Below are 21,954 nucleotides of genomic sequence, written 5' to 3'. Positions count from 1 at the left end.
AACAAATCCTTTTTAATCACCCAACAAATCTTTTTAATCAACTCCAACTGGATGACCGAAGCGATATTCATCTTCAGTGAAGATCACTTGAACAAAATTCGGTAGACCATTTTTGATACTATGGATTGATGAAGCTTTGTCACCATAAACATCTCGTAACTTTTCGTGAATTTAAATTGTCTCTTAACTTTTGTAGAATTGAAAAAATCTGAAATTATAAACTATGACACAAATTTTCTTTTGATTTTCCATCATTCGATGAATGCCAAATGAACACAAAAACTTTTTACTTATGGGCATCTAACCTACTTACTATCCATAACAATGTATTTTGCATTTGGAGTACGTCAGAATACCTAAAAATTCAATTGAAACCACTTTAGCTGAAAAGCACTTTTATAAGTATTTATTAGTATACCGTGCTTACTTTTAACTTAACAGTTTCCTCCCTATATAATAAAACAATTCTATATCTATATAAGATAAACATTTAAACCTTGTAATTGTTATTTTGAAGTAGTATATAAATTAACCCTGAGCTTTTATTTATATTATATGATACAGATCATAAGAACTAAATGATTTTTGGTTGCTTATGGGTGGGGGTAAAAAAATCGAGTCAATGGATTTTAATACAATATTATCTCTCAATCAGTATTGAGAGATAATAATTCATAAATCACCAACTATGAATTTTTTATATATGAATTAAAGATTTATCTGCTGTATATATATCCTGATCGACCATAGCAGCAGATGATACTTGGCTCCTCACTGATTTTTCTTCCGAGCGAATAAATCTTTTGTTTTGTTATGTGGGTTTTTTTGGAAAAATTTTCTTTCCTCCTTTTTTATTAAATTGTAACCACACAATTGTATCACACCTTTTATATTTAAAACACTTGTTATTGGATTGATAGAACAGATATGAGGGATGATATACCTATTATATGGTAGAAATCCGAACGAAATTGGATGTGTTATGTACACATTTATAATTATTGATTTATATATTTTGAATTAAATTAAAAATTCTTGCTGTGTAATTGTCCTCTTCCATAATCAATCCGTAAAAAATAGTATCAATTAAGAATAGTACACAATTGAAATCTGCATCTAAAATCTTTTCAATCATCCTTCCAGACTATTATTTTAATATTAAATCAAATATAAAGTAATCAAGTAAATCAAATCAAATAAATATCAAGAATAATAAAATAATGAAGATGTTGAAAATGATAATATGAAGTTTATTTTTCTATCCTTTAGGTTTATTATTTCTTTGAGAAATTAATTCTATTTGATTGTCCAGGTTGGCCGCTGCACAGGAGGCTGCCTTAGCCGGGGGCCAGGGCGCAGCCGGTGCGGGCGCAGCTGATAGAATGGGGGACACCAGCATCACCAGGGGGGCGCGGCCGCGAGAGGGGGGCCCAGCTCCCTCTTCTTGCTGTCCGAGGAGAACCCTATACGAAGTAAATGATCTATATCAATTTAAAGAATTTAGAAAAAACAGCTTTATAAAGCAAATTTACAATGTGGATGTAGGTATTTGCAGCAAGTTAAAAGCAGCGTTTCAATAATTAAATCTAGATTTGAATAAATCTATTAAAATAGAGTACAAGATGATTTTTAATTAAAATTAACGTCTAATTTATGAACATTTGCATAAAACGAGTTGGCGAAAATTATGATCGTAATATTACTGTAAATTATAATACTAATTCTTTCTTTTTGCAAAGTTTGGGATATTGTTTTTGCACTCCTCTATACTCTTTCTAGCCACATATTTTATTTTCCATCGCGAATAAAATATTTTGTATTAAATTTTCGTACAATTGCAAGGTAATATTTTAAATAATCTAAATAAGATAGTCGATAGATACAAAGTCTTTTAATAAAAAATATTGCTAATGTGCAAAGCTGTATTATTAACTGAGTATAATGAGTAGAATGAGTAGAATTTGGTTAATTTGCATTTTTTACTAGTTCGTATCCGATATTTAAGTTTTAATTGTTTGATAAATCAAACCTTTGCTTGAAGTTTCATTGAAGTTCTTACTGCCCATGTTAGGAAAGGTTCTTATTATTTACGATTAAGGATTAAAACGGTAGATTAGATATCAGAATTCACTGGATTGGGATTTAAAACTGAAAGGCAGTTCATACTTTAGACAAAGATTTCCATATAAGTAATATCAACCCAAATATATATAGAAATTTATAATAAGTAAGCATATTGCACAGTTACAATTACTCCTGCGATGTTTAAGCTTATAAATGTGTTATCCACGATGAATGCATCCTTTTAAAATACATAATACTGATATTTATTATATAAATAAATTTATAAATTCTAACCATTCCAATTAGGATTGAACTCATAATTATTTTTATTGAATATATAAACAATCAGAACCTTGAAGTTCTATGAGGTTATCCTCTAACTGTAAATGTGCTTTAGTTCAATTTCTTCAGTAAGAAATCTCGTGTTATTTGTACTGTTATCTTGTAAATTTTGGCCAAATCATTGACCATTGCTTCGTTAATACAAAAAGTAGATTAATGACACTTACACGCAGTTTTAAAATATATTAAGATTTATTGCTGCACAAGATAATGCTATGTTATTGGTTTAACAATAAGTGGGGGTGGTGCTTTACATTCGAAAATTTATGAGGCTCATATCATAGTCGAGCTTTATAATAAAGCTGATAAATAAATTTAATGAAAAGTATACTAAATATTTATACTAGAGATGGGTAACTCACTCCGGAGTTATCACTTCGATACAATTCCTCTTTCGGAGTGAATCCGAGTGGAGTTGTCTCACAGGATTTGTCATATCCGACTTCCCTAAACTGGTATTAAATCTGTTAACATGTGCAGATATTTGCTTGAAATTTTGTACTAATGCAAAGATTTGGGTCGAAAGGAGTGGTCTTTTTCTCGTCTCACAGCCCGTTTTAGGACTTTCCAGGTATATAATGTCACAAAATAATGCTATTTTATATTTTCATTTTGTATTTTCATGTTGAAATGCATAAAATAATAATTATAATGAAATAATAAAATAAGTATTATAAAGAAATTAACAAAAGTGTTTGAACTATTTGTAAACTATGTCCAAAGTCTTAAATGCTTAGATATGTTAACAACACACTAGAGAATACATATGTGTCAAGTATTATGTTTCAAAGTTGTCGGAGATGTGGAGTTGTTAAGTGGTTATAACTCCTCTCTGAAGCGGAGTCAAATTCTAACAAATCCGGCTTTGGATATAATAAAAGTCTATCTCTAATTTATACCCTGGAATTAAATATTAGTACTATAAGATCTAATATTTAAGATCTTGCTTTATATCTGAATAGTGAATAATATTTTTATACCAAATCTGTATTTTTTATAAAAATCATTTCAGTAATTAATTCGTAGTTTCTAGTAACCCCTTCGAGGTATTTTAATATACTCCTATTTCCAAATTATGTTTTATCTATGTTTATCTCTATTTCGATTTCATTGGACATATTCTGCATTTTAGTTTCATTATATATTCTGATGCAATTTTAAGAATTAGTTAACCCATTATTCCAGTGTACTTATATTAGAAGCTCCACGAATGGTTTATAGTCGTGCACATTAAATTTCAAAACGTATTCCGAATTCCCGCATTGTCGAATACTTTGGCATTTCTGGCGTTCCGTCGCCTGCGCTCATACTACATATACTCATTCTACTGGGAATGGCGATGCAAAAGCTCTTGGGGAGATTTTGAGCTTTCAACATCGCGCGCTTTATGGAACTAATCGCGCGATAAATTCGTGATCTGATTTGCAAATATGATGAGCCCGTATGAACTGTGATAGATGATAATTTTTGATTATTTTGTAATAATTTGCATTTTTAATATCAATTCGGTGTAAATGCTCAAGATTGTAGTTGTTTGTTTGTCATAGTTAGATTTGTAGTTGTTTGTCAAAATTGTTATAGATCAACAAGTGAACAATGTATTTTCACTTGGATTTATTCATCAGCAGAGTTGGAATAACTATTTATTTAACGAATATCTTGTAGAATAGCTTTTCTTGAAATAATATACTTTTATAGTTATTATTTTGTATTTTACACAAATTTGCCATGGTAAAGGCTCAAATGGTCTTTTTTACCCCACCCATATTTAGGCTTTTATAGGAAAAATATAAATTAAACTGTTGTATTTAACTCATCTTATAAAACATTTAAATAATGTAGATATAACTATTATGTTAATGTCTCGTGTACTATACAAGAGCTCCCAACCTAAAAAAACTGACGACAGAAAACACTTATTATGGATTTTCAATCATTGCTATTTATCTCGCGATAATGACATCGTAAGAATCAAGATGATGGCTGGTTATAAATGTTTTTTCCTCTACTTTCAAAAATTCTTGTTAAAAAATCCTAACTTTACTTGGTTTTGAGATATCGGTGGACTTTTATACCCAGAGACCCTTTGGGCACGATCTAGCCTCTAGCATGAATTAGGATCAGAGTTTACTGATCTTAACATATATTTAGATGTGTACAGTTTCAATCTGGGATCAAAATTTAGATGTTGTTTTTAACGTCATAATTTAGTTCCTTAAGATTTATTTAAACTATTTATTAATTAGTGCCAATTCAAACTAAGTTCTTGGGATTTCTATACTTTTCTCTAATTATCAATTGCCTAGGGTAATATATAATTTCTATAGATTACTGAAAAAGATTCTAGATATTCATATAAAAATTTATATTATAAATTCTTATATTTCTGCTAGATGTTTTATTGATTTTTGTAGTTCTTGATTTATATAGATTATCGATGATGATTTTATGTATTAGAAATTATAGTTTTTTATAATTTAATTAAAACATAAAGTTATAATTGTGTTCAACTCATCATTTCCATTAAAATACCCTTAAAGAAATGATATTTCTCAAAGCATATTACGAGCATTTCTTTAATTCATACCTTATTCACTACAATATCGATGTTTTATTCCAATATAACTTTTCAAGCAAAAGCCAACAGGAAACGATATTTTTGAATCATAGTCGCGAAAACAGGTTTTATCTTTAAAAAAAGTGAAACTAACAGATTGGCTGGCGTGCTACAATTCAATCCTCCAAATCTGAAAGCTAAAAGTTTGCAATTCCACCAAAATTAATGAAAATCAAAATCACTAAATGCTTTCATAAGCTTTAAAAAATGTAGATAACGAATAAAAAAAATAAAAACAAATTTAAAACTAAGGCCCAATATCAATCTACCTTCTTGCTACCTTCTACTACATTCAAAGGTCAAATTTTCATATGCACACAGAAAAGCTTTTACTTTTTTATTACAGCCAAGTAGAAAACTCAGAATAAACTGACTTTCACAACTCTTAAGTGTATGCGATGACAGTAACTCTTCATTGAAGAAGTTAATGACGTAATTTAAAAAAAAATGCAATGTAATGTGAATGCCAATAAATTAAAAAAAATGTACTGACTGATAATGATTCCATGCTATGCAAACCATGTATCAATTTGTGTATTTTGTTGAAAAAATTTTATTTCTTCTTGATATATTTTAATTCTGACTTTGTTGTTATTATTTCTAGGTATACGCGGTTCATAATCGAATGGCCGCCGTTCGAGTACGCGGTGCTAATGACAATCATCGCCAACTGCTTCGTACTCGCGCTGGAGGAGCATCTGCCGTACTCGGACAAGACAGTACTCGCACAGAAACTGGTAAATATCTAAAACCTCTCTCACTATTACATTATTTATTCATTCATAAATTGCGAAAAAAACTACTATTGATTATGTGGGGAATCTAGCAAGCTTGAGATTTTGGAGACAGAAACAAAATGACTGGTCATTTTTATATCATGATGTTTTACAATCAACAAATTATATACATTTTTATACAAATGCAATTTATATTTTTATATACATAATTAAATCCATAATTGAAACAAAAATTTCTTAAAACTATTAAATTTCAGACAATTTTATAAATTTTGAAAAAAATCAAAGCGTTTCTCATGAATGATATAATCAATAAAGGGTGGTAAAGAGTTTTTTATGAATGATATAACTAATAAAGGGTGGTACTGCCCTAGGGCAAAAGTGATATAAATAATTATTGTTTTAATAATAATAAAATGAATAAAGCGAGTATAAATCCGTTGTGAATGTTAATTATTTTATTTTGTAGAGCTTCGAACAAAGAATCTAAAAAGTAATAAATAACAAAAAAGATTTTTAAAACACCATTTCTTTTTTTATTTAGAACTAGGTACATTTCATCTTCAGGACATCTGTCAGGACATAAGATTTAAGCAAACAATATGTTTGAAAAAAGCAGAAAATGGTGGATTTTTTTATATCAAATGATTGAAATTGTGGAAAAAATGTACATAAATATGACAATTTAAACAAAATAAAAATTATAATAGGTAATTATTTCATAATATACGTATACATAACGTGCTTTATATGAATATATAAACATTTTAATTTTCTGAGCTAAAAACTTTCTCTTAATCTTCAAAAAAATATTCATTTCATTTTTCAAAAATATTCATTCAAGTTCGGGGATGTGGCATGTTCTCTTCTTCAGGAACTATTGATAATTAACAAACAAAAATAAATATATTTTATTTATTATATATTTATACATTTTTTAATCAACTCAAAATGAAGAAGTTTATTTTCTGCCTTTGTAAATAAATTCATTATACCTTCACAAAAAATTATTTTTGAAAATATAACAAGAAAAACACATGCTTAAATAACACAATGTTCCATTATTTTTTGTCATTTTAAAAACATATATTTCAATAAATATAAATATGTATATAACATTTTTTACTTCGTTAGAATATTTACCCGTAGTTTACCCATCATTGTATCTGATTTTGTAAACGTAAAATAATAAGTTCTAAATGAATATAAAAATTATGTCATAATTGTGACAAAAAAGGAGGAAAGGAAAATCACAATGCTCAAACCTTTTTAGTTATGTATATTATCTATTCGAAAGTACTTTAATGAACCTGCTACCCTTTATTTTTTATTATTCAAACTATAAATCACACAGTGTTACTTGATGTTTATTGCAAGCTGAAGCAATTAAAAAAACATGGAATTTCAAAGCGTAACTTAATATAAATCGTTGATTAAAACTTTTAAAATTCTTCTGTACTAAACTAAAAGCTTTCTTCTGTACTAAATTTAAAGCTTTAAATTTTATTCACTCATCAACACGTGATTCACATAACCTATATCAATTGTATCAATTTTATTTTTAATCTTGGGAAAAGAATTTAATATGAATATTCATTCAATACAATTTTAATAGTCATATTTTTGTAAATGTTATTAAATTAGCAGTTCGCTATGTGAATATATATTTTTATATAGAATGAAACTATTTTTTGTGTACAATATGGTTCTTGATCTGCGTAACAAAAATTTTACAAGATTACATTGTATTTCCATTCTCAAACATAGTAAGTAAAATAAAATATTTAAAATTCTGATTGAGCTACACATAAAATTTTTCTAGAAAGAACTGTCGTTTTTTATAATGCTTGCTTTTACAATTTATTTTATAATGTAATATTTTAATATAAATAAAAATACCTATAGGTAAAATAATTCAATTCTTCTATAAAATTATGAATGATATTGTATAAGTTATATAAGTACCAATTATTATGAAATCTAAATCTCAAGTGTTAAACGGAATAAAAAGTCTTAGTGATTTTTATAATACAGTAATATATTATTTTGAAAATATATTTTCATGTATAACATTGTTAGGACATGTATATAATCGTGCTGAACACAGTTACATATTTAAAAATATCGACTTATTATTTTAATTTAAATTAATAAAAATAATTCAATTTAATAATTACTTATAATCTTTAACAATCCAATGCTATCACTCGCCATTAAATAAATGTGGTAACATAAAATGTATCTATTATATTATATTTTTGATAATGATGAAGATTTAATTACTTCAAAGGATTTTGCATAATATTTTTAATATTTTATTTTAAAAATTTGACTACTCACATAATTACCAACATTTTAATCATGTTGGAGCTTGACGATTTATATTATATTTCTTATAATCGTATAATATTTTATTTAAACGTTACTGTATTATATTTGATATTGAACAATATAAATTATAAAGCAAGCTTAGACATCGTAAGTGCTTTCAATTTCTAAAAAATGACCATAATTTACGTGAACTAAACAACTTCGTAAAACGTTAATGTCAGTTTTAATTGTAATATTAAGAATTCAAAATAGTATATATATATATATATCGGAAAACTATAAAAAATTATTATTAAATATTTATTACTATTAATATTTTTTCTTATTTTCAGGAAAAGACAGAAGTATACTTTTTAGGAATTTTCTTCGTAGAAGCATCTTTGAAAATATTAGCGTTAGGTTTTGTTTTACACAAGGGTTCATATCTTAGAAACATTTGGAACATTATGGATTTCTTCGTTGTAGTAACAGGGTAAGTTGACTTTTGCATTATTCTGTAGCAATTCTATTTTTAATCATCATATGAAAATGAAATATTCATAGCAAAATGTTGTGAAGTGAGGGTGAATGTTGAATGAATTCTTAAACTTATGTTTCTTTTTGAAACAGAAATAGATTATGGCTTAAGTAAAAAAAAATATTATATGTATATATAGATATATATATATATATATATATATATTAGGGTGGTCCTTAATATGGACATTTTCGGATTTCCTTGCTTCCAAGGGCTCAAATGATTCCAAATTGATAAAAACAATTCTCTGAAAGTTTTAGCTCCTAATATTGTCTTTTAGATAGAGCGCAATTCAATCAAAGTTATGTATAGAAATAGCATGAAAAAATTTCAAAATTTTGCAAAGCATCGAATTTTCAATAAAAAATGACACGAATTTTCACTTTTAATTCATTTGTCGCTAAAAAAAAAATTTAATTTTCAAAATTCACTTCATATTGTTGTTGGCATAAGGAATAGTACATGTTTGTTTGGGTTTTTGTGCAATTTTGGGAGGAATGAATATAATAATTTTCCAAATACATCTATGGGTGAAGAATGAATGTGATCACCGTGTAATATGTGAAATGCTATGTAGATGGTATATAATTCTGGTGATTAGATCGATGACAATATTTTTCGAGAGCAACGTCGAAGTGGACCTGAGGATGCTGAGATCTTTCCGTGTGCTGCGCCCCCTCAAATTAGTTTCCCGCATACCAAGTAAGATTGCGCGATCCTTATTAATAACATATACATTGTTCTCTGTAGTGGATCCTCCTATACTATATTCATATGCTGAGGAATAGCTGACTTATTCAATTAGCGGAGACTTCGTAGTAGCTGTAAATTGTAGGACTTTCGTCAGCAGGAAGATGCTCCTTTTAGGCTAACTTGATAATTATGAATCTCTTTAGTTGATATTAACTTAGGTAAATTGGCTGGCCCAACTGATAGTGAATATTATACACTTGAAGATAAAGTTGAACATACATTTTAGCTTTATGTTCAATTTAGATATCTAGAATTATTTAACATAGTTTTCTAGTGGATAACATAATATTTTTATAGTATTTTCTAAATAAACATGTTTTATAATGTAGAATAAAACATTATGTATTTAGTGGCCGATTCTGTCGTAAAATAAACCAATGTTATGGCAAGAATATGTTACGTATCCTTATAAAGGTATTTGCATATATATAAAGTGGTACTGAAAACAGTGAAAATGCTATGTATTTGTTGTGCAGTCAGGAGTTTTACACATTAAATGTAACTTTACTCGTTTGTTATTATGCCACATCACAAAGACGCACTTATGATACAATTATTAGTTTGACGTTTGTGCGTTTTCTAAGTTTGATTTTCTATCTAAAACAACTGACTGCACAGCAACCTCATAGCATCAAGACAGTATTTAGTTTTATTTTGTTTGAGAAGTACTACGTAAAACAGCCAAAAACTTGTCTATTTCACGCCAGAAGCGGCTCATTAGTGCCAATAATGATAATTTCTTCTAGTTCGGCTCAACGTAAAATTAATAATTTATTGCTGTAGATATTAGATCAGTATATTTATATATCATACACAACACAAACACAACAACGATTTTAGTTCTTATTTTTTTTTTATTCTCTCTTTTATTTACAACTGTCCAGTTTAGGACATTTAATAAATTTGTAAAAATTACAATTGTCGGCCGTAAAGGGACTTTGTATACTAAAGGGGCATGTTGGAAAAACAACTCAATAGTTCTCGAAATTGATCGAATATATCGTCAACAACAGTTTTTTTTTTGAAAATTCATTTCTTATAGTGCAGAAGTCTCTACACAATTTTTTACGATTGAGTTATTTTTGAAATTATATCTTATATACTTTTAGTTTCTTAATACTTAATATTTATCTCTCTCTCTCTCTCTCTCTCTCTATATATATATATATATATATATATATATATATTTATATACGCATCTACTTACATACAGATATACATACATATACACTCATATAATACGCATACATATACATTCATACACACATACACTATAATATTGTAGGTGAATATTAACCAATACCCATAGTATTGGTTTTATTTACTCGGTACCAGTATTAAATATATTGCTCTTTACGTATATTTACTTATTTTAAATCTAAAATTTTATTCTAAATACTTATTTTATTTTATATTTGGAAGAATGTACAGATTTCGATGTTCGTGAATCGTTTATTTTGTGAAATATTTCAATCATTTTTTCAAAATTTTGAAATTTTAGTGTGTATGATTGATGCTATAGATACTATTAAGAGTGCACTCGAAAATAGGTCCATAATGTGAACCACATTTTTATAATCCTTTTCTTTTGTTTTAGAAATTTATTACTCTACTTTCAAAATTACTGGTTTTGTATTTCATGTCCTATGCCTCGGTTTTCAATTTATTGTCGATTCACTTTTTATAGAACAAAACTCTCTTCACATTTTTTACGATTAAGTTATTATTGAAATTACATCTTATCAAATAATTTTAGTTTCATGATATTTTAGGTGAATATTAACCAATACCCCTAGTATTGGTTTTATTTACTTAGTACCAGTATAAAATATATTGTTCTTAACGTATATTTATCGCAAGTTTTTACTTATTTTAAATGTGTAATAATGTACTGCATATGATGTTCGTAATTCGCTTATTTTTTGTGGAATATTTTAATTATTATTTCAAAATTTTGAAATTTCAGTGAGTATGATAGATGCTATAAAAACTATTAAGAGTGCACTCGAAAATTGGTCCATTTTCTCTTGTTTTTGAAATTTATTGATCTACTTTGAAAATTTCTGGTTTTGTATTTTATGTCATGTGCCTCGGTTTTCAATTCGCTGTTAATTACTTCAGCAACATTCCAAAGACACCATGATACTACATAATATACACATAGTATATAATATACACTTCTGTATAAACAAATTATATCTACTAATCTAATAACATCAAATTTTATTTGCAGATATAAATTATTAGATAAAAATTGCCCATAGGAATTTTAGTTTACATAAAAATAATACTATGTAGTGCTTTAGTTCATAGGATCATACTAACATAATATGTATTTATTCCCGAATATTTATTATAAATATGAAGTAGTTGTATATGTAGAATAATTAGAATTCGATATCAAGTAGTGGCCGTTTCTGTAGCGTAGACGCGCTTGTTTTTGACCCGCAGGTTCGTCACGCAGTTCGTGGACACTCACGAAAAAGTCGATCTGCGGACGTTGCGGGCCATCCGGGTGCTTCGGCCACTGAAACTCGTGTCCGGTATACCGAGTGAGTATCATTAGACAATTGAATAGTTTTTGTGTCATTGAAAACTAACGTAAGTAAAAATTAATTGCATTTTATTACGAATAAGTGAAAAAATTCACGAATTTAGACAAAAAAGTTACTAATGGTATCTTTCAAAGAATATTTTTTATATCACGGTCTATTACATGGTTTTATTTCGGCTACGTTTCTAGTGCTTTGGACCATATTTTAAGTTTTTTGTATCATTTGAAGTTGGGTATTCCAAAACTATTAATTAGGCGTGATTTATTAATTAGGACTGTTTTTTAATATTTATCAAATTTGACGTTTCTTATTGCTATTTTATATATTGTTATACTTAAGTGACTCGTTTTTTATCACATATTAAGCCAAAATTAATTTAAGCGTTTTATTTCATATTCTAATGTTACAAATAGAAGTATTACAATGAATTCTTCCATAATTCATTTGGTTAATAAAAAAACTACATAAATGTTCGAATTATAAAAGTTTTTGTTTAGTGTCAGACATAGAAACATTAAAGTTTCCTATGAATTTTTGTGTGAAAATGTATAAATCAACTTAAATATACCTAAATAAAACAGTTACGTTTTTGGACAGCACATCCAACTTATACTTATAGTATATACGGTTAAAAAAAATTTCAAGTAACGTTATTTTTTTTTTTTTTTTGAAAAGTTATAATCCCTAATATTTTGTTCACGTGTGAATTCTTAAAAGCATATGTAATTGGTTCCTATATAAATAAATATGATTAATTATTTTATTTCGATTATAACATTATGAAATTATGAAATTACTTATTACTCAAGTTTTTTATTCAAACTATTTAGGGTTCTAATGTGAAAAAGCTTGGAAATAATTTTTGTTTAAACTCGTGTCTTGAAAATATAATTTTAGGAGTAACAACTTATTAAAATACTTACAAAAGCACACGAGACAAATGGTACTAGTCTATATCCATTTAATTCGTGCAATTCTACAGATTACTCTGTTTATAGCAGAATGAAAATATTCTACATGTGTGAAATTTTAGAATTAGTTTTTATACGCTGATCAAAAAGCACCGAGAAAATTAGTTCAACCACAAATGCATTGGAGATTTTAAATTGGATCTCTTTATACATAGATAGAGCAAAATCTGCTATCAAAGCTACAAATAGTGAATTTAAATAAAAATCTAGTATTTATTTACTTGTTCTGTAAATAAATAGACGCAGCTAATTTGTAATGGATTTGTATACAATGATTTAAGTAAATGTTTAGAATATAATATTTATCCAAAATTAGATAATACTATTCATTTTTTACATTATGAATTAGAAATTTAGTTATAGAATTATTAGAGGTAATATATAATGTTTGTAAGTTTGTAGCTAACATAGTAGACACAATGTGATTCTCTTTATCTCACAACAAGTTAGAATATCTTATTGATACCTATGTTCGAACATCTAGGTCTCCAGGTGGTGTTGAAGTCCATTATTAAGGCAATGGCCCCTCTGCTGCAGATCGGATTGCTTGTATTATTCGCTATTGTTATTTTCGCCATTATCGGCCTTGAGTTTTACTCGGGCGCGTTGCACAAGAGCTGTTACAGCATATCCGATATCAGTAAGTCTCAAAATAAATAAATAAATATATGTATATATATATATATATATATATATATATATATATAATCTTATTATCCATTTTTGGGAGGGTAGATTTTGCGGGAAATCTGATAGGTTTACGAGTTTGGTAACACATTATATGATAAGAGGCCTAGAAAAGTGGTTCAATAATAAAAATTTATCAGATTTTAGTACAATGGACTGAGTCAAATTTAAAAAGTCCTTCGTAACAATTAGCTGGTAAATTTTACCTCCCATTGATCAAGCCAGGAAGTTTATGCAAAATGCTGTTAACACGTATTTTCGTATGAAATCCGCATAAGCAGTTTACTAAAATATCTAAGCCCATGGCAAAGTTTTCATTGCATCATTATTTTTAACCGAAGGAGAAGTTTGTTTTCATAAAAAAATCAGGTTAAAATAACTACCTAAGTTAAAATCAGGCTAATTTTAATGAGACCAAAATTGGAATAAGTATGTATGTGTGAAATATTTTATATAGTTAAAGTCGTAATAAATATTACTATAAAAGAAATAATATCTATAAAAAGAATTTGCCATTCTTATACTATAACCCCTACATCATAAGTTTTATTACGTGTACTTGTATAGGCTTATGTATACCTAAATATTCCATACTATGTTGTTCTAACTTATAACTAACTATATGACACACTTTATTTTCACCACACCCTTTATACCTTTTACGCCTAATATTATTATTCAACCCCTTCAATTTTTCTTAAATGCAAACTTTTCCATCCCTACCGAGTATCAAATCCGGGCTCTCTGCGTGGCAGTCAGTTAACTCAACCACTGGACCACCGTGACGCTACGATCAGTCGTCTTTTTCCGTGTATCGTCGCGTCACCTTAATACTAATTACCTAATTCATTAGTGAAGATACCGCGAAAAAAACAGACTTCCCAAAGTATTATATAGTTGGGGGACCTAAGAGAGTAATGGGTAAAGTGTTGGGCTACAACGTGGGGCCTCGAGTTCAGTCCTTGGTATAATAGAGAAGAAGAGACAATTATAGAAATACAATATATAATAAAAATAATAAAGATAGAATATGTGGCGCAAGGTAAAAATATAGAGTATAAATAATAAATTAAAGGGTTACTACGAGCAAAAAAATATTTATAGGGTGTACATTTTATAGTTATATAGTAAGTTGAAAAGCAAACAATAATAATGAAATGGTACTAGATTTATGAGTATCTATAGATATCTATAGCATTTGATGGTACAGGTATCTTACGGTATGATAGGTGGTAATAATTAGATTTCAGTTAATATTTATTTGCAAACTGATTCTAAAAAATGAACCTATCTGTTAATGTGATGATAAGAATCTATTTCGTTTTTTAGCTAAAATAATAAAGGACGGCGAAACGGAAACTCCGTGCCATCCTGAGAACGACGACAGACTGAGGCCGTCCGGAGCGCACGCCTGCCAGAACGATTCCACGTGCATAGAGCAATGGACGGGGCCAAATTTCGGGATCACGTCTTTCGATAACATCGGTTTCGCCATGCTGACGGTCTTCCAATGCATCACCATGGAGGGCTGGACGAACATACTGTACTGGGTAAGAATATTTACAATATTTTGTGATTATAACGGGTGGTCCATCTAGTGGTCCATCTAGTGGTCCTTGTGATCTAGTGATGTTACGGTTTAGGTTTAGATATTTCTGTAAAGAAAATATATAAAGTATTATACATCATTAGAAAGGTGTCAAAATTCTTAGTTTTTCCCATATATCGCAACTTTGAATTCCGTACGGTGTGGCCTACAGGCAACTTGCTATCGATAAATTCCAATTTTTCAATGGATTACCCTATACTTTTTAAGCAATTAGTCAACACCCAATTTGTTTTATATATACTTTGGGAGTTATTGTTTTTAAATGTATATATGTATAATATGAAATAATCAAAAATTAGCAAAAAGGCACTGACAAATAATAATTGTTCTGTTTCAGTATGTTCATTTAGAGTTCTTAAGTGCATACCATTTAATTATGACGAATTTGGAATATTCATTAAGACTTTTGAATTATTTAATCTTCAAATTCTCAAGATTAAGTAGCCGATTCTGCGTAGCAGGCTTATTTCTGTAAAATAAGCCGATGTTTACGTAACAGGCTTAATACAAACTGTTTATTTGGTATTTGTTTATTTAGATTAGGTTGCTTATATAAAAAGCTTAACTGCACATCAAATACGTGGATTGACAGTATTTCGTACTATTTTGTATGAGAAGTCCTACGTAACATAGCCTTTCCATAAAATTTGTCAATTTTACGGCAGAATCGGCTCCTAAGTATTCAATTTTCAAATAAATAACATCTCTCGCTACTCGCATCCAACTGCTGATGAGAAGAATTTGAAATGTTAAAAAAAACATAATATACAACCATTTTCAGCAGATATTTCAGACTCAGACATTTTGCATAATTAGTTTGGTTTTGATTACTCTATAATATCAGATACGAAGTTTAATTAAGGAACTTTTTCATGTATTTTAGGAAAAAAAATCTCATAATAGAGATATTTGTTTGCAATATCTATTTGCGCATTTCAAGAACAAGAATGTAATTTTTAAAATATAACCAAACATAAAGAAGATTTTTCGTAAAGAAAATATAGTTTCAAAAATTCAAAACTATTCGAAATCAGCAATGTTACATTTTGTAAATTAATGTGAATTAATAATGAATAAAGATTTTTTTAAATTTTGTTTTTTTTTAATTTATAAATATATTAAATGTTGTTCATAATTATTTCAGAAATACTATTTCTGGTTCTTGACAAAATAATTAAATCATTTTCCTTTTTCTAGACGAACGATGCCTTAGGTAGTAATGCGAATTGGCTATACTTCGTACCGCTCATCGTACTGGGATCATTTTTTATGCTCAATCTAGTTCTCGGTGTGTTGAGCGGGTAAGTACATATTTTTAATTTTAAAATAGTTTAAGAAAACATAATAAATTATAGATTTATCAATATCTTAATTGTGAGAAATATATTAATATTTTAAAATAAATTTTTATCAGTTATTTCTAAACCTTGCAATAAGGACTTCTTGGAGTATAAATTTAGACCAATAATATTATACTACAAATATCTAGTTATTTGTCTTACACTTTTTTCAATGACATTTTGTAGTGAATTTGCAAAAGAAAGAGAAAAAGTAGAGAACCGACAAGAATTTTTAAAATTACGAAGGCAACAGCAATTAGAACGAGAACTCAACGGCTACGTGGAGTGGATATGCAAAGCGGGTGAGTGATTTTTACTAGTGTTTTCAAGAGCTATCAGCATAAATAAACCATAATAAAGCATAAATAATAAATGTTTTTATTATATGAAGAATTGAATTTGTAGTATTTGTTATTGGAGCACTGCTCTGATTAATAAATTTATTTCATGTCATGATTTTAGCCACAGAACCGTATTCTGCAATCGATATCTGAGACATTCTGTTGAAATTATTGGGCAGAAGGAAAACAGAAAATTGCGTCGAACACCTAGTTTTCGATTTTAGTTCCAATATTTGAAGCAATTCTTAGTCTCTCTTAGATCTCTTATGTCCAGTATTGATACCGGATTTAATCCCAAAGTTCATCATAATCCTTTCAAAGAAACATGTAACATAATTGTTTAAAGTTACAATACCAATTTTTTTTAATCACAAACTTTTTGAATGAACACTTGATACATTGTTCACTACTGTTTTACTCTAGTCTCTATTATTATACTATTCTACTTTAAACAATTCATTTCATGGATTGTAACTAATAAATAAGATCATGTTCAAATTTGAAGTTATTGTCAAAATATTATTAATTTTCAGAGGAAGTAATATTAGCTGAAGAACGTACTACATCAGAAGAAAAAATACACATAATGGAATGTAAGTTTTATTTTTGAGATCTTTTTTAATTATTTAGTTCTAAAGTTTACTGATATAAAATAGTTTATATAAAAATATCAATTTAATAATATATTTGGGTCATTCTTGACCACAGATTTTTTTTTATAGATATACATAAAATCATTTGACACGTATTTTAGGATTTTTCCGGCAAAAATTTTTTCGTTGATATTTACGATTGAAATATTGCTGATTTTCTCAAATTTTATGAACTACCACTAAAATATATTCTGTCTATTAATGATTTTTTTTATAAATTCAGCTCGAAGAAGAACTGCAGCCAAAAGAAAAAAAATGAAGAAACTAGGGAAAAGTAAAAGCACAGACACTGAAGAAGAAGAACCTGAAGATGAAAGCGCTGAAGGTGATGACGGTAAGATAACGATTGACATTTTATTGTAACTATTTTTCTTTTTTTTCTTCTTAAAATAAATATATGCAAGGAATAGCTTTAAAGGAGTTACATTAATTACTATTGCTAAAACTTTTGTCAAAGTTTTACATAATCTCTTATTTGAATTAATAGTACTTCAGATAGATATATCTAGTAAAATAACTTTTGCTCATTCACAAGTCACTCGTAATATATTTTGAATGTTTGGTATGCATACGTACATTCTTCAAAATTAACTTTTTCTGTGGAAAATTACATGTTGATTTGGTCTTAAGCTTTTTGATAACAAGTGTGATGATAATATTTCAAAGTCATTGATGCTTCTAACTTCAATTTCATCCAAAATATACAAGGCTTATCATCAGCGAACCACACATTTGAGAAAAAAATATTCTTTTTTTTATTTTGCTTGAAAACATCTACTTAATTGAAAATTATATTATAGTATAGTTATATTTATGTAACTCCTTGTGATATTTTATAATCTATAGATTTAGTATGATATTCTCGACTTAAATTCTTTACATTTTTATATATTCTGAGGGAGCATGGAGTAAATTTTAGTGATTACATTAAATTTTCTCTTAAAATATATGAGATATGCAAATAAAATTTATATAAAAAATATAATGCAAATGCTCTATGCTCTTATCTTAATTTTAAATTACAACTTTATCTTTCTGCATTCAGAATAGTAACTATAGGTATATTTTCTAACTATTTCACAAAAATTAATTAATCATCTCAATCAATAGATTTTTTTCTACTACTTTTTAAAAACTTTTGAAAATTCATATTATCTGTCGAATCAGGAAATAAAAAACTGATAAAAAATGTTAATTATGATTTTATGAAACATGTTTTATAAAATTTGTTTGAAATACTTTCATGATTCAACAGATAGAATTTTTTTGTCAATGTATGTTTTTTTGGCTCATTCTAATTTTCAATCATGATGTTTATGTCAATCACCAGTGCACAATTTTTGAATGTGAAAAATGAATGTTTCTTTCAGCACCGACGAAAAAGCTGAAAGGTACGCTGCGCAGATTATACCAAGTGGTATAGAATGAAATCATGACCATTCTAAATAACTGTAATATAAAAACCATCACTAAATATCTAACTATATAATCGTATTGAGAACATATTATTTGGATTTGTTTAGTTAACTACGGTTGCTTTTGAGGGAAAGAATTTTTGAGTCTGGTCAAAATTGGCTGCAAATATTTGTAAAATGTACTAAACTATTTCAGTATTTTTGTTTTACTATTTTCATAAAGCAATCTTGCTAACCGGTTCATGCATTATTGCAATTACTTTAAATTTAATTTAATTTAAATTTAAATTTAAATTAAATTAAATTTAAATTTAAATTGAAATTAAATTTAAATTGAAATTTAATTTAAATTATTTTTCTCAATGGCAATCGTAGTTTTTCATAGCATCTGTAGGTGGCTGCCAGAACACCCGCGTGTAAATTACTGCTAATTGTTACTGTTTATCAGTATTATTGTTTTTTTGGTTGCTTAGGACTATTTCAACTAAAAGTTGAAACATTAAAACTTTGTGCAAAATTTAATAACGTTCGGAAAGATTCTGACAAATAAATACCCAATCCTAAAACGTACGTTTTGTTATTTGATACAAAAACACTACCGCAGAATTAAAGGCTGTGTCGAATTTGATTTGAGTATGCAAAATTATTATTGAAGATGAGCAGTATAAACTTAGAAGCTGATAATGAAAGTTCAAAGAAATTATTATATTCCACCTTTTCTCCTATGGATGTAAAACCTTATTGCTGCAGTAAATCAGTAACTTTATTCTTGCTACTAACAATTTTTGCGAGGTGCTAAGATTAAAAAAATATATATAATATACAGATTTGAAACCAACCTAAATATCTTACCTAAATCATCAAAATTCAAATGAACAAGAAAACTTTATCTATATGAAACACTATTAACCAAGACCCAATGTTCTTCTTTCTTTTCACGTAAACTAGTCTTTACGTGAAAATAATATAAACTAAAACATCGTAAGATATTCCAATTGGTCGTTTTCTAACATCATCATACTAAATGATATAATATCTACTTTTTATACTTCTTCACATATATTGCCTACTATAACTTCACTATGATTTTACAGTAATCTCAAATACTATTACCAATATTGCATATTTATTTTAATATATTAGTAATAATTATCGTTTTAAACATTTTTCAATTATGTTACAAATATAGTTTATTATAGATTTTATAGAAAACATTTAATAATTTGAATTTTTATCCATGTACATCAATTAGTTGTAGTAATTTTTTTATAGTTATTACGTAATACAGCTTACTAAATTAAACGTCATTACTTTTGGGGTATTTGTAAATAGATTTTCCCATTCCTATAGTGTAATGCTAAAAAGCAAATAATTCTAGAAATTTTAATAAATATAGATAGAATCACGTAAGAAAATATCGCTTCATTTTGTGACTTGACTGTGAATTAAATTTGAGTGCCTAGTATCGAATATTAATGAATCATATTAAAATAGTATTGTGTATTGTTAGGGCTAGAATGTTTTCACATATAATTTTTTTTCTATCTTTATATCAAATTTGAAAGTATAAATTAATTTTCAATATAAACACTTTTTAATATAAATATTTTATTATTTTTGTTCAATGAAATGACATTCTAGCTCCTAAAATATCTATTAGAGAGAATGTTACTATAGCGATTACGAGTGCATCACCTAGGTTAATCTAATTTAGGTTTAGGAAGAAATGTAGTGTATATCTGCTTTTGTAAATTGTTTTTATACTATGATATTCTGAGCAAATGTAAATTAATACAAATTATACTTGAAAGTTCAGGATTCATAATATAAAAACATTAATGATAACAATGCACCTCACATCATAGATGAATTGAAAGAAACTTCTTTATTACTAAATGAAGTTTTCAATTCAATAAATCACTTTCACAACCATCACTATCATTTGTCATGAAATTACTAACACCATGCAATTTTTGTTTTACATTATCATAAAAATATCCAGATGAATATTAATGAAAAATTGTTCATTTTTGTCCAAAAAAATTTCTTGGTCAAAATTTCCAGTTTTAAATATCAATATACCGTTATGTCTCTCTTCAATAAAATAATATATCATTTTTTTTTTCAAGTTATTTATATTAGTTTTTTTATCACACACCTGTGGCGTGTTTTGTTACCTATATTCTGACCAAGTTGTATGGAAAAACTTATCATTCTGTACACATGTAATTACATATATTTAATAGCTTCTAACTAACCTTGTAAACATGAATTTATTTCTAATTATATTTCATTTGAATGAGCTTTTGTTTGGCGAATAATGTAATATGAATGATCAACTAATTGTTATAAAAGCTTCACAAATTTATATATTAGTAACAAATAGATTCATTTGTGCATTTTTTTCAAATTTTGATTTTTATATCTAAATCAATCTCTCCGAAATGTGCATTTTTTTTCAAATTTTGAAATTACTAGTTCGCAATCTTATTATCAACGTCTGGATATTTTTACAACAAATATCATTATTATTTAGTTTTTACTGAAATGAACTAACTATTTCTATATTGTTGTGACCAATTGACTAAATAATTTTATTATGATGCAGGTTTCGGTAGGTCTGGTTACCTCCGCAGCGTCAGAGATCGCGGAAAATGCGCTGATTTTTGGCGGGCGGAAAAGCGATTTCGTTTCTGGATTCGCAAAACTGTGAAAGCCCAGTGGTTCTACTGGTTCGTCATAGTGTTAGTGTTTTTCAATACAGTCTGCGTTGCCGTCGAGCATTACGGACAGCCCGAATGGCTAACGCAATTTTTATGTAAGTGATAATGATAATTTAAAACAAAAATTTTAAGATTAAAATTGTAAGCATTTTTGTAGGGTGAATTATATAAGATTAGTTTTCTCTTTTCACATTATTCTTTTTTTACATTAGTTATAAGTCACAATCAGTTAAGACATGAAAACAAATTTTTCTCAGTTGCACAGTTAGTAGATGGAGCAATTTCTTGGAGCGATCTTA

At 27.6% G+C, this 21,954-nt stretch overlaps 1 protein-coding gene across 1 annotated transcript; it reads left to right on the top strand.

Annotated features, from left to right (window-relative positions):
- Positions 1 to 927: 927 nt before the first annotated feature.
- On the top strand, positions 928 to 21,750 carry LOC113374349 (voltage-dependent calcium channel type A subunit alpha-1-like; the record flags this gene model as incomplete). The annotated part of the gene is made up of 14 exons (XM_026614449.1): positions 928 to 953; positions 1,313 to 1,364; positions 1,406 to 1,470; positions 5,625 to 5,760; positions 8,424 to 8,563; positions 9,210 to 9,320; positions 11,813 to 11,913; positions 13,372 to 13,527; positions 14,904 to 15,124; positions 16,381 to 16,484; positions 16,710 to 16,825; positions 17,398 to 17,457; positions 17,741 to 17,851; positions 21,541 to 21,750. Coding segments are annotated over exons 1-14 (1,609 nt in total), but the record flags the coding sequence as incomplete, so codon positions are not given.
- Positions 21,751 to 21,954: the final 204 nt, after the last annotated feature.

Source organism: Ctenocephalides felis, unplaced genomic scaffold (assembly GCF_003426905.1).
Source record: "Ctenocephalides felis isolate EL2017-DRISC unplaced genomic scaffold, ASM342690v1 CF-g0.4_SCAFFOLD_01728, whole genome shotgun sequence".
In the NCBI taxonomy this organism is placed as follows: Eukaryota; Metazoa; Arthropoda; class Insecta; order Siphonaptera; family Pulicidae; genus Ctenocephalides; species Ctenocephalides felis.
Note: the sequence above shows the minus strand (reverse complement) of the source record. Positions and strands in the feature narration are given on the sequence as shown.